The following is a 15,435-nucleotide window of genomic DNA, read 5'->3' as shown; positions in this document are numbered from 1 at the left end:
TTCATTTTGATGATATGACAGCACAATTTGGCACAGCTTTGTTTCCACCATGATATAGCTGCAAAATGGACTGTCATTATGAATGTTTCCTCAGCTTAAACTCAATTAACTCCCTCTATTCGCACACATCTGTCAGTGGGATACCTTATATTAATGATGAGAGTCTTGGTCATTATCACAAACAAAGGATTTGTGTTCAAGTTTAGGTACCAACCCCACAGGGGCCAAAAAAAATCTTTGGACAGCTATCGGAGCTGTGAGCCAATTAGAAGCGTATGCAAACCAAACCACTTGACGACAAATACACAAACACATCTCATTAAATTAATGGCACTGCATTTCAACAACACACTTGTGAGATAAGCACGGCCGCTTGAATTTCTCCACCATCCACTTACAAAATGTCACATTCGTAACCCCCGTCTTACATTCATATATGCACATTTAAACATCCTTATTCCAACGTCTCAGAGAGATGCAAATTGAAAATGCGTAAAAAAAATCTCGACATGTGGACTCTCTCTTTAAACTGTGTGTAGGGCCATGAGCACAGGGAATGAGAAAAATAAATGACTTCATCTTTCTCGGGGGAGAAGATGTGAGGACTAGAGCATGCATTAGATAATGCATAACATGTCATTATTGAACTCTGGGAAGAGCATCACTCCGAGTAGCTCCAAGCTGAAGGCTAGAGGGACAGCACAGAGGAAAAGGAAAATGAGATAAATACTCAACTATAAGGCTCTGGTGACTGCAATTGGCCTGCAACTAAGGACTAGAGAACAGAGCCAGCGCTACGGACACACCCGGAAAATGAGAAACACATCACTCACACAACATGGCCAGAGATATTTGTGAACTGTATATGTCTCATGTTGTAAATTTAAAGCTTAAAAATTACCATGTCATGCAAGCATGGAAATGTTGAATCAAAGGTTGAAAGAGAAAAACATTTTTGGATTTACCGCAGGCTGTTAACAAATTGTCTAAGATGCTGGAAAATTACAGTTGGCTTATTTTAATCAAGTCAAATGGACACAGACTTTTTACAAGGAATGCCTCAAAGTGACAATTACACACCTAGAACCATTTCATTAAGTACACAGTTGTTCTCCTGCCTCCATGTTGTCTTTTGCAAAGTCAGTTTGAATTTTACAACAAGCAAATATATGAACATTATCCATTCCCTATATGTCAGAGAATTAGAGTGAAGGAACTCACATCTGGGTCTTTGTTGAGGATCTCAGCAGCTTCATCAAACTCTGGCTTCATATTCTTACAGTGGCCACACCCTAAAAACCATCACAAGGAAGAAAATTAGAATGGGATTAATTTTAAGATCATAAATCTGAAAAAAAAAAAAAAAAAATCCATCATAATAATAATTTAAATATTTTACAATTATTTTTTAAATATTCATTTAAATTATAAAAAAAGAGGAAAAGGTGCATTTTTTTTAAATAAAAAAATGTATTTTTTACAGTAGTGCTTTCACCAGATTTGATAATATTACTACTGATTTATGAGAATAAGTGTGATATCTTGAGGTTCTTGTGTACCAAATCAGCATATTAATAATAATAGTAATGGCTGATGAAAATTCAGCTTTGCCATCACAGGAATAAATTATGTTTTATATTATATTCAAATACAAAACAGTTATTTGAAATGGTAATAATATTTCACAATATTTCAGTTTTTACTGTATTTTTTATTAAATACATGCAGCCTTGGTGAACAAAATAAAATGATATTATATATTATAATATATATATATATATTTTTTTTAATCTTACCGAACCCAAACTTTGAATGGTAGTATATAAACATCAAAATATATGGAAAACCCTGCTATAAATTAGGTTTTGGGTACTTGAACAGCTAAACACTAATTTGGCCAGGTTGAGAGGTCAGCTAGACTAGCCGAACCAGCATAAACCAGAAAACCATCTTAGGCCAGTTTAAGCTTTTTTTTTTTCCCCAAAAGGGTTGTCATGCATAATTGATATAGCACAAAAACAACAACAACTCAATACAACATGTCAGTCATAAATTGACCAGAAACAGCACTCATCTGGAAAGAAATTATACTTCCCTTTCAAGTATTTAAAGAGATCCCTTTCCAATTCTCCAACTGTTACATAATCATAAAAGCCTTTCCAGTAAACATAAGCCAGAACAAGCCTGGATTTAATATGTATTTATTTACACTATAGGAATATGAACAAATCAGGACACTGATTCATATATGGTTTGCATTTTTGGCAAGAAGAACTATGTACAACTGTTTATTATTATTATTATTATTAATAAGGGTGACTTGAAATCAGATCACATGAAATTTGCACACTTAAGGGGTGAGTGTCAGCATGCATTTTGTCTTATAGTTAATCTGATGCAAGTAAAGCATAATTTTTTGTCTTGACAAACTTAGTGTTGATAATGTGCATTGAGAGGTCTAACCAAAGTTGTCATTGGCATTATGATAGCTGAGTGCATGTGAAGCGAAGTTTGTGTGTAAACAAGGATATTGCATTTGACCTTGTTGATGAGAATGTAAACAAGTCATTCGGTACCTTGAAAGTGTATTAATGTGGAGAGAAAGTATGTGCATATAGGCTCAGTGGCGGGTTGGTAGGATACACCCTGTGCCTTACAGGAAATGAATATGTTCTATCAGAGGTGTTTGATCAAAAATGTATGAAAGCTGAGAGCCATCTTCCTTCAATCTCTAGAAAAGCAACCTACCAAGAAATTGAAATACTACCGACATGCTCGTATCAGCAAATCTGTGTCAGGCTGATTAATTTGAGAATAAAATTGATAGACAAAAACATCAACAGTACACAAGTGCAATTCAACCAGCATAAAGAGATTGACTAAATGCTCTCAGGGTTTTTTTTTTGTCTCTCTCTGACCTCTTCAGGGGTTCAAATTAGACCTCACTAGACAAAAATGACTGGTAATAAGATAATACCATGGCACATTCATATACAATATACCATGATTCTCAATGATCCATATACCGTAAAATATGCATGTACTGTACAATGGTTTTTACATGGTACTCCAATGTACTTTAAAGAGTAGTTCTGCCTTAGTACGCGTGCAGAGAATTATAATGTAATCATAATAACATGTCCAAAACATTATAATAACATAGTGATTTTGACAACTTGCTTGTCAAGCAAACATAATTCTAACAATTAAAGAATTCACCCAAAAATTTTTATTATATCATTATTTACTCACCCACATGTCATTCCAAACCTGTAGGACTTTCTTTCTTCTGTGGAACTCAAACAAAGCTAATTTGAGCAATATTTCAACTGTATTTGCCCATTTAAAGAAAGCAAATGGGGTCTAAAAGAACAGTGGACCTTTTTATGTTCCACAGAATAAAGGAAGATATATTGGTTTGGAGGGACGTGAGGGTTTCTAACCCTTTAACTACCCCTAAATTTCAATGTCATTCAAGCCCCAAGTCCTGTGAGAGCAGTGTTGTTGATACTCACAGGGAGCATAGAACATGATCAGGACTGAAGGATGCTCCTCCAGGAATGTGTCAAAAGACTCATCGGTCAGATGGAAGACCGCCGAGCCGGATTCTGACCAGGGCACCTCTGGTGTTTTAGGTTGAGGGGGCTGGGGGCTGTGCAACGTATAACACAAGCAGTTAAAAGCATTTCTATTAGTCAAAATGTTTTTGTCTTCTCAAAGCCTATGAACTTCACGACTCAGATTCAGGACTCAAAAATCTCCAAATGACTAATGTGATACACCTAAGCTCTGCCAACACACTGCCAATACACATCTCACAATTCATTTCAGCTCTACATCTGGTGGGAAACGGTCACACCCACATGACTTAAGAGAGCTAGTCTGAGCCCGCAATTCACATCTGTCTCCTCACGGGCCCTGTGCCCATATAAGAGCAGCCCAAATGACTTCCTCGTAGAGTGAATAGAGCCAAGAACTTATCTACTAGAAGTGCGTCAGCTGAACAAAGACCAGCCAGAGGTAACACTGGCAAACCCAACCATTCAGTAAAGTGCATCAGTAAATGCTCTCACATTCTAACAAACTTCCACTTTTCGTTATTCAAAATTAATTCTACAAGACAAGCCAGGGATACATCTGCAAGTGCTTTGAGAGCAGGAAATCACAATTTTAAGTCTCTTTACAATTCACTTGTACTGGTCAATGAACTCCAGCTGTCATATAGTTTATGGAATAGCAATAATGATTTTCTGTGTCTCACAAACTATAGACAACCCACAGTCCCTTCATTGACCGTCTCATGAGCAAAAATGGTGAGAGCTGATTGAAATTGCTAGTTCCAAACTAACTGGTTAGCAACTTTAGGAAGTTATGGATGACAATTTTTTTTTATCAGTCCCACTAAAAGTGATAATAATGTACCGCTGCTACAGTGATCATTTTTGAGAAACCGCTATTAACTAGATTTGCTGGTCTGGTTAATAGTGACATCTAAATCTTTGAATAATATCTCCGTTTAAAAGTTTAGAATCAGCAAGATTTGTTTTTGAAAGAAGTCTTTATGCTTACCCAGGCTTTTATTTGATCAAAAATACAGTAAAAACAGTAAAATATCATTAACATTTTAAAAAACTGCAAGCAGCAATTAAGTGACCAAGCACAACCAGTCTTTTCCCAGTCTTGTTCGTAAAAAAGAATGTTTTTCACACTGGTTTAATTTCAAATTCAGATTTACCTGCCCTTAATTGACAAGAAAATACAAACCAAGCTGTGGCTGGTCTTGTGACATAGGTCTATTGATCAAAATCTCTTCCAGTCTAAGTGGGAAATTGACCAGAATAAGCGGATCCGACTTTATGCCAATAAAAAGGTTTCTCATACTACTCACAAACTACTAATGTGTCATGCCAAAGCACATAATTCTAAACTTAACAATACTTAACAATAAGCAAAAATATTGCTCAGCACACTACAGTGCTTGCTTCATCTAGTCTGCTTCCTGACACTTAGTATATACAGCATCAGCAATGTCACTGAATTTATTTATTGCTAGGCAAAATACTGGGCCACTGTATGACTAGAAGATTCATGCGGTTCATAAATTACATGTTGCATTGCTTGCACAGCTCTAGTGAAGTTAATCTCTGAGACGTGTACATAGGCACTGTAAACTTGTATATTTTGTTCACTGTCACTTTGATAGTAGGTTAAAACACTGCAGAGATCTTAAAGCCTCATCACATCTCTGTTAGGAGGCACAGAGGAGTGTTTACATCCAGTGTTTTACAGTGCACATCATATCTTTCACACCACAGTTCCTGTAAAACACTCCCTGGATAACGGTGGAGACCACAGGCAGAAGTCCAAGATGTCACACCTCTTACAAACACAGTGATTGTTTACAGCTTTTAAGATAGTATAGGGCATAAGAATGAATGAAGAGAGGCTGTGTATGTTTGCATGTTAAAATAATGCTTAGGTTTACTCACTTTTTCAACCAATCAGCAATGTCTTTAGAGGTGGCTCCATAATTCTCATAGTGATGCAAAAATTTCCCCTTCCTGTTTGGAAAAAGAACAAAAAAGGGAGAATAATTCTTTAGGTTTATTCATAAACTGGCTGAGAAAATCCAAACCAACACAATCATTTCATCATGATCAAATAAAACATTTTTACCAATATAAGATAGACACCATTTTTAGGGAAAATTTATATTTTTTTGTAAAATAGGTCGGAGCCATGACCTAGTGATTAGTGCACATGCTTCTGCCACAGTACAAGAGATATGGGATCGATTCTGGCCTGCGTTCCTATCACAATCCCATTATTTCCTGTCCTCTCTCTACTCTCACTGTAAAAACATGGCCAAAAGTTTGTAAAACGTAAACAGAAGGTTCGTTTAAAGCTATTAGTATTGATTTTTTTACAAAAACATACTTCAAATCTTGCCTTCTTTCAAAAAGGAAATCCTAAATGGGAGAAGTCAATATTTATTAGTGCTTATTTTCTCAACATTAATTGCACTAGACAGCTTAGGATATTTCCAAGGCATCCAAGACTGCTGCTCGCTTCTTGCCATCCAAGATAAACATTTTAAATGAGCGTTTGACTCAAAGCTAATTAAGCCATTTGGCCCAGGGCTCTTAGCATAATCAAAGACTTCAGCTAGCAGCCTTTGTGCTCTTACTAATCCATACAACCACAAGCAGACGAGATCACGAATGTATCCAGAAATGCTTTTTAACACACAGCAGCATGCGGAAGAAGGCTTCTTTCATCAGAAACTCAAGTTTTATCTGCCATCATCTGCTCCCTTTCCGTGACTGAAAATAATCTGCAGCAAGTGGGAGCTTAGCCGAGATGCTGGCAATGGGATGTCATTTGTAACTGTCTCTAATCAGTTGGAATCCAAAAGCACTGAGGCAACCTAAACAAAGAAATATAATAATAAAGTGGAAAACCCATGTCAATCAAACAGAATTACCACTTTAGTGTCATGCTAAATCTTCATTTTGTAGTCTGAAAAAAACCCCATTTTTGCCTCAAGTGACTTTCAAATTTCTAGGGACCATATACTTAAATGTAAATCTGTTTGCAACCAGCAGGCCATCTAATTACAAGCAATTTTTAGCTAGGGGAGTGTCTTGATGGATGAAATAAAATAAAATTACATATTTTTATTTTAAATATATCTAAATAATTATGCTCTCTTTGATCAGTGATTACAGAAGACACTAATACATTCGCGAAATATTAATTGATTCAAAAGAGCAGTGCTGAGGTCAGGTGTGGTGTAGTCGTGTAAAGATCTGGGCTGCGTTTCTCAAAAGCATTGTAAGCTTAAGTAGGTCATGGAACCATTGCCATCAATGGTCTCTATGATCAGCTTAGCTTATGATGCTTTAGGAAAACGCAGCCCTGGCCTTGGGCAGAGAGCCGTGCTTAATTAACCTTTTAGTAATTAAAGCAGCTGTGTAATGAAGGAGCACTAAACAGAAGCTAAATGCATACAACTGCTGCCGCAAGTCTCAATCTACAGGCAAAAGGCTCTGGACAAATTGCACCATGCAGAGAATACACATTAAAATTCTCTGATTCATTTAAGATCATAAATCATGCCTTTTGCTGGGGCTATTAGTTCTAGCATGCTACATATAAAAAGCTGCCCCAAAAATGTCTCAGAAATGAATTCATTTGAACCCTTTGAATTTAATATGCAAAGATTATTTTGTGGAAGAAACAAGTACTTTTTCAACTAATGCAAATCACGTCTCTACCCACAATGCTATTGTGCAGCGGTCAAAAACGTTGTCCTCAAAGTTCAAACGACAAATATTTACTAGAATGAACATTATATGTATTTGAATCTTTTATTAACAGAATAACTTAATGAAAGTCTTTCATTATAATTCTTGGACTTTCATTCTTTTTTCTTTATCCATTATTTAACGGTATTTTTGTTAGCAACATAAAATTAAAAAAGGAATAACCTACTTTTAAAATAATACACTTAAAAGTAACACTCCACAAAACTGGTGTTCACTATGGTGCATTTTCTTATGTGCACTTATCTCACGTACTTGGGCTTTTGGGGAAAAAGAGGACAAGTGAATGGTCCTAGGAAAAGCTCCGGCATCTCCAAAAATCCTTTCAAAACATTTGTTGTGAATAAGACCGAGCCAGTGGCTCTTAATGAGACTGTAGAAAAAGTACCATTTTGATCCACCTTTCCTAGTCTTCTTCAGATTTAATGCATCATGAATGTGCAACTCTATAACACTAGTGTTATAATAAAGCAGAACTAGTTTAAGAAAAGTAGAAAGGGCTGGTCGATATATCGTTTACTTACAAAATGCAATGATTTTGCTGGCAACATAATCTTAAGTGAATATTGCGACGACTTATTTTTGATGATTTTTTTTTGGGGCCATTAAGTTTCTTTTCTATTTTGTGGCATTAAATAAATTACTTGCCAACATTAGCTATTTACTTGAAATAACAATAAAAAGCCTTTTAAGCTATTGCAATACATAAAGAGATATATATACTGTAACATAAAAAGGCAGAGAAATATAAATAAATAATTTTTAGCTATATCAATCAGCCATAAAGCTTAGCAATTTAGTCCATTTTATTCGGTCTTCAAATGGTGACTTTGTTTGTGCATTGGAGTCAAGAAGTAAGACAAACTTACTCAAAGTAGCAGAAGGTTGGGTAGCCCTTGATGCTGAACTCCTGTTTGAGCCCGTCAAACTCCGCCGGGTGCACATTCATTCCAGCCAACACCTACACATAAGCAATGAATTAGACTTGAAACAAACAGTCCCTCTCTAGCGACTCAAATGCAGGAAAATGAAGATGAATGGCCACATGAGAGTATAAAAAGAAAGCTTGTCGATACAGATGTCATGCAGCGAGGTGGCACACACATTTCCATCTCTCTCATGACATTGCAAAGCTTGACCTGACATGCTAATCGTACACCGAAAGCAATTTCAACTCACTTTGGTTTTAAAGGAAATTTACTTTTTGTGACTACAGACTCAGTTTACTTTGTGTTTGGACACATCAAAACATGAGGGAACTTCATCCATTTTTAATAGCGTGTCACATTGCTAAGTTGAAAGAATATAGCTTGTGAAGTTATTTCAAACAAACTGCACCGTTAAGACAGTCCATGCTTGATGATGTATTCCAAAATAAATGTATATTATCCTAAAGTCATAAATCGTCTCCGGTGGCCCATAAGCATCCATCAGGCCAATGAGAAATATGTAGACAAACAGCTGACCAGTGATTACCTCCCAAATCCATCAATGTTCCTGCAGTACTATCAGCTTCTTACCACATGTACGTGGAAACTCAGAAACACAGGAGGCAGCAAATCTACACGTCGCGTCCATAACAACAAGCTACCATTCATTATTCAAATCTTCAAACAAGCAGTTTATTTACTAGTGCTCACTCATAGGTCTGCGGTTAAAGAAAAAAATACTGCTTAAATATCCCTCCATATGAAAAGAACAATTATAATAATAAATACTTTGCATTAAGGTTCAATTCATTAACATTAGTTAATGCATTAGGTATCATAAACAAAGAATGCACATTTTTACAGTGTTTATTGCTTATTTATATATATATATATATATATACTGTATCACGCAGCACAAAATAAATACATATTTCTTAAGCACCAAATCAGCATACCAGAATGATTTCTGAAGGATCATATGACACTGAAGACGGAAGCAATGGATGCTGAAAATTCAGCTTTTGTCATCACAGATATAAATACAATTTTTAAATGTATTAAAACGAAAAACAGTTATACTAATATATTTGTAATCATATAAATGAAGCCTTTATTAGATTTTTCAAAAACAAAAACAAAGTCTTACCAACCCCAAACAGTGGTGCATGTATAAATTAACATTAAACTAGATGAATAAATACTGTAAAAGCATTGTTCATTGTTAGTTTATGATACCCAATACTTTAATGTAAACAAATTTAAACATATTGTAAAGTATTTCCAAAATTGTAATTTAAAAAAATCTCTCCTGTGGTGTGGTTTTTGTTTATGCAATAATTTTTTCAGTTTACCAGTGGATGAAAGGAACAAAAGAACCTTTGCATGGTTTCAGCTGCACAATACTAACCAACGATCTCTTGGCTTACGCAAGCTTCCATGTAGAAAACACTCCCGCTTTGACATTTACAGCGGGGTCTAAAAATTGTTCAATTTCGATTTGGACAATTTTAGTTTGAATGAAAGTTCAAGCATCTATGTTTGTGCTTCTGTGAACAATCTAAGATGAGAGACAGGGAAAAAGACGGAGGGATTTAAAAAAAATAAATAAATAAATAAATAAAAATGAGAAGGATTGAGAGAGAAAAATGTGTGGTGAGGTGTACTGTGGGTCTCCCAGCAGTGCACAGAGATATTGAGCTGAACTGGCATATAATCCATACTCCACCATAGACTTCAACAGCAGGAAGTACATCCTATAACTATACTATGAAATGCAAAATTGCCTCTTCCTCTAATGAAGGGGAACTAAACGTTGTCAAAAAGGAACATCAATGGGTTCACAAAACATCCCACCTGTTAGGTAATCCAACAACTGAATCAGATATGGTAAAAAAAACCCCACAGAAAACATGTATTAAGACACAGTTTAGCAAAAAAAAAAAAAAAAAAAGAAACGGGAATCAATAGGGCATGATTCTGACATGCTACTACTGTAACAAGTTCAATTTAAGACTTTTTAAGACCTTTTTAATAGCACCATATGTGAATGAATAATGAATAATTAATTTATTGTCATAATTTATTGTCATTCATGTGAAATTTAAGACCAAACCTGTGATGGAAATACACATTATATTACATACGTATATGTAATATTTAATGCGTTTAATGTAAAAAGAAAACAAAATATCATTGTTGTCAAAAATGCTATTTATTATTATGATATACAGTGAACTTTTCATATCAGCAGACAATATCCCATGTAAAACATCCCCACAAAAGCACCGCATCACCGAGATTTTTGGTGGTGTAAATTATTTATTCAGAAGCATTATTTTCATCAGTGTTCTATCAGCTTTTACATACTTACTGTATATCTGCATGTTTTTAATATTTACCCCAGGATGTTTTTTACCTTTATAAATTTACCTTTAAAAAAAAAAAATCCAATATTTTTTAACCTTATTAAATGTATCTTTCATGTCAAATTCTTACAATTGATAAAAAAAATTCAATATACACTACAGGGCTGTTACCAAGCAAATTAAATAAATGTTATGAGATTAATGTTTTAAATAAAATTTTGAATACACAAATAAGAAACGTTTGGGGAAAATACTTTTAAACATGAGACTAAACCGATTCAACCGATTCCTTCAAAACGCTGAATCATTCAGTAACAGTGTTGCTCAGAGAATGTGCTATATTTTTGTTCTGATCTTTGTTTGGAACGATTTTTGTTGGTGAAATAGAACAAAACTGTCAATAGTGTCTAAAATGTAAGTAACATACACTTCATTACTTGTTTGTTGAACTAAAATCAATGCAACATTTGCAATTGTGAAAATATTCAGCAAAATAGCTCCCTTGTCATGGTGTTACTTAACTAAATCATGTTATAAATCAACTAAACATTTAGAATTTTTAACCTCAGTATGTTTGTTCTATGAGTTTCTTTATGTGTGCCATTATGCTCATTTGATTTGATTTCTCCATGAAAGTCTCTCACAGACACAGGCCTCAACAGCGGAGCAACACTGATATCAGAAATACACTATCCATTATCAATCACTGTTTAAGATGAATGTAATAAAATCAGAATGTGTCACTAGTTATTTTGTTATCTTTATCTCTTATTATCTTTCTAATGACGTGGTAACTACAGCAGGAGAAAGTTTTGCAGTAATGTGACCAAAAATATTTAAGACCCACTGAATCTGAATTGAAGACATTTTAAGACCTATGTACTTACATATTTCCCTTTTGTCTCAGTGGCTGCTTGCTGGAAAATGGGCTGCATCCTTTTACATACGCCACACCCTACACGCAGAAGAGATTTAACAGTTTAAGGTGCATTAGTGGAAAAAAGGTCCAGAGCCTATTGCCACAAATGTAGCAATGTATGAATCACAGCTCACACAGATGTCACTTTCAAAATAACACTTTTCCATGTGACCAAATTGAAGCATTGCAAAATTGTGGGAATCTTTCAAAATTCATGGTCGCACACATTCCTATTGAAATGACTAGATTTCACACGCAAAAATTTGTCAAACAATGATAAAGGTGACCATGCCATGTTTTTGCACAGAAAGGCTGCACAATATTACTCAATATTAATATTATGATACCATGTTCATAGTTATACACCAAAGTTTATTACTTACATTACCATTCAAAATTTGGGGTCGGTAAGATATTTGAATGTTTTTAAAAGAAACCTCTTATGTTCACCAATACTGCATTTACTGTATCAAAAATGTAAAAACTTTAAAATTTTGAAATATTTTTACAATATAAAATAACTGTTTTCTAATATAATGTATTCCTGTTATGGCAAAGCTGAATTTTCAGCAGTCTTCACACGATCCTTCAGAAATCATTCTTAAGTGCTGATTTGGTGCTCAAGAAACATTTCTCATGTTAAAACAGTGTTTCAGTGAATTCTTTTCAGGATTCTTTGATGAATATACAATTCAAAAGAACATGCATTTAAAATGTCTTCTGCAACTTCTGCAATGTCTTTACTATCACTTTTAATCAATTTATTGCATTCTTACTGAATAAAAAGTATTAATATATATACACATACATATATATATATATATATACACACACACATATACACATATATATACACATATACATATATATACACATATACACATACACATATATTCAGGGAGTGTCATCAGTGGAGCACGAGATGCGGTGATGATGATGTAACTGACGTTGCATTTTAATGTTTTGCTAGTCTAGCCCAGGGGTGGCGAACGTCGGTCCTGGAGAGCCGCAGCCCTGCAGAGTTTTGCTTCAACCCTAATCAAACACACCTGAACAAGCTAATCAAGGTCTGAACGGTTATTAGGAAGCTACAGGCAGGTGAGTTTTAATTAGGGTTAGAGCTGAACTCCGCAGGGCTGCGGCTCTCCAGGACCGGAGTTCGCCACCGCTGGTGTAGAACCATCTCGAGGTTGATCAGAAGAAATGGACAGCACCTGAGTTAAATATATGAGTGTCACAGCAAAGGGTCTGAATACTTAGGACCATGTGATATTTCGGTTTTTCTTTTTTAATAAATCTGCAAAAATGTCAACAATTCTGTGTTTTTCTGTCAATATGGGGTGCTGTGTGTACATTAATGAGGAAAAAAATTAACTTAAATGATTTTAGCAAATGGCTGCAATATAACAAAGAGTGAAAAATTTAAGGGGGTCTGAATACTTTCCGTACCCACTGTATACACATACATATATATACACATACATACATATATATATATACATACATACATACATATATATACACATACATACATATATATACACATACACACATATATACATATATACATATACATACATATTTTAACCAACACCAAACTTTTGAAAGGTAGTGTAAGTTTAAGTATTTTTTCAAATGAGAAAAGGTAATAGGTAATAGTGATAGTCTTATTAACCCTATGGCTACAGTGGATGCTACTGTTTGGCGTCTTGGCAGAAAAAAAAAAAAGATTTGGTACTGCCCAGAGGTTCCCCACATCTGTCGATCTAAATATGATTTTGGCTGATTTCTAATGAGCTTTTGGGTTTCTATGAGCACTACATGAGGAATTAAGCTGAATGAGAAAAGTCTTTGGAAGTTAAACTCTTGTTTATGTCACACTGACAAATGCTGGACATCTTAATGACATCTCGACTGCATTCACAACCTACATTGATTCAAGCACACACAATCACACTTCACAGGATTTGTTTTGCTTGAACATGGCACTTCCTGCATGACTGCACACAGTTTACATCATATGAAGTGTTTAGTGGTGGATGATTACAGACAGAAGTGACTCACATGGGGCATAAAACATCATGAGGATGGGCCGCTCCTCTCTTTTCAGCAGCTTCCGGAAGTCCTGCAAACCAAACAGCATGAAATGAGTTTATCAAACACTCTGGGCTGAGTGGCTATAAACTTTAGAAAAGTTTTAGGTCATCTCAGTAAAAGCAACAAACAAGGGTAGAGATTTTCTGGCCTCTTTCTTTAACATGGCATATTGCATCATTACTTCATCACACACCAGCACAGTGTTAATTATTGACTCTCTAAACCACACTATTGCACAAAACAAAACAAAACAAAAATGTCAGAAATTACAAATCGATGTTCTCTTCAAAGATGTTTCAAATCTTTCATTACTAAAAATTGTATTTTGTTGACCGCCATCTGTAGAGTGTGATTTCTGTTTTGAAAAAAGGCTACTGCTGGACATATTTGACTCAGTTTATTTTAAATCTACTTATGATGAAGTACACAATTTATTCCAGTGTCAAGTATGTAAAGTATTTCATTAACATTGAATGAGCAGCCATTCATAGTTTGACTTTCTTGGGAAAAAATGCTGTTTATCACTACTGTAAAACATTTAATGAAAATTTTACTTTAAAAAAAGAAAGAACTTGTTTTCTTTCTTTTTCCCAAATTTGAAGCAAAAACAATTCCTTATTTCTTTCTTTTGGATTTTAGGGTGAAATATTACAACCTCCTGAATCTGTCTTCAGATTTAACTTTTAGTCTTTTTCACATACCCAAATAGTCCAAAAATTTAAGGCTAGGGCATTTAATACCACACTCCCGAACACCCAGCCCAGCTGCCAGATTTAGCCTCTAGAGATAGAAGAACAGACAGGTTCTTCTGTTGCAGATCGTTCAGCTACAAGTCTTTTGTTCTGTGTGAAGTTCCCACACCTGATAAATACTCAGCAGAAAACCGATCTTTGCTGCAGTGAGCTTTAGCGAGTGATACTTACCTTCTCTGACTCGATGTGAACAACATCTTTAGCCTCAGGGTTCTCCTCCCACAGGGGGGCACCTGCAGGGTCTTTCAGGAATGCCACCATGGACTAAAAGAGGTGAGAGAATAGATAGAAACTTTGAAAAAAGACATTACAGAATCATCTTTCACTGTCATAAAATGGTCAACTCGCTGTATGCATTTCATTTTAATAGTGAATCATTGTGAGATTACAGCAATGGTTCTCAATTCCAGTCCTCACATACCACCGCTCTGCACATTTTGTATGTAGCCTATCTCTTATCACTTCAGACATTTGTTCTATTCGACCATCGAAGTGGACTTCACAGGATATTCCACCATGATTCCAGTTCGAAGGGAGCGTATATGTTCCATTCTGTGCACATTAAAGTGTGAGACATGAATTTAAATGGTATTTATTGTTTTTATTTTGATTATGTTACACTTCACACAATGAACACTGTGTAGGGAGGGACCATGTCAATCGGAACACAGTTTATGCATGGAGCTCTCTTCTAACGAGTTGGTTATCGGAATCAGGTGGGTTAAATAAGAGAAACATGCAAAATATGCAGAGCGGTGCTACGCGCAGACTGGAATTGAGAACCACTAGATTTGAGGTACGGATCTAATATTTGCATGAAAAAATGTACACTACAATTCAAAAGTTTGGGGTTGTTTGTTTTTTTTTTTTTTTTTTTTTTTTTTTTTTTTTAAGTAGTACAGAACAGTAAATATATTAAGACATTAATATTGTAAAATATTATTAAATTTAAAAACAAAAAAGTGTCACATGATCCTTTAGAAATTATTCTAATATGCTGATTTGGTGCTCAAGAAACATTCATTATAATCAATGCTAAAAAAAAAA

General features: G+C 35.0%; 1 protein-coding gene across 1 annotated transcript in view; it reads right to left on the bottom strand.

The window, feature by feature from the left end:
* The window catches only part of pdia5 (protein disulfide isomerase family A, member 5), a 52,765-nt gene that overhangs the window by 20,228 nt on the left and 17,102 nt on the right, over window positions 1-15,435 (bottom strand). Inside the window, exons 6-12 of the mRNA XM_016286673.1 lie at window positions 14,560-14,652; window positions 13,604-13,664; window positions 11,508-11,575; window positions 8,195-8,286; window positions 5,490-5,561; window positions 3,516-3,652; window positions 1,222-1,292 (exon numbers count right to left, since the gene is read on the bottom strand). Of these exons, the coding sequence (XP_016142159.1) occupies window positions 1,222-1,292; window positions 3,516-3,652; window positions 5,490-5,561; window positions 8,195-8,286; window positions 11,508-11,575; window positions 13,604-13,664; window positions 14,560-14,652 (594 nt within the window). The remainder of the gene's footprint in view (window positions 1-1,221; window positions 1,293-3,515; window positions 3,653-5,489; window positions 5,562-8,194; window positions 8,287-11,507; window positions 11,576-13,603; window positions 13,665-14,559; window positions 14,653-15,435) is intronic.

This window comes from Sinocyclocheilus grahami, unplaced genomic scaffold (assembly GCF_001515645.1).
Source record: "Sinocyclocheilus grahami isolate Dianchi unplaced genomic scaffold, SAMN03320097.WGS_v1.1 scaffold214.1, whole genome shotgun sequence".
Classification (NCBI taxonomy): Eukaryota; Metazoa; Chordata; class Actinopteri; order Cypriniformes; family Cyprinidae; genus Sinocyclocheilus; species Sinocyclocheilus grahami.
This window is presented reverse-complemented; position numbering and strand designations above follow the sequence as displayed.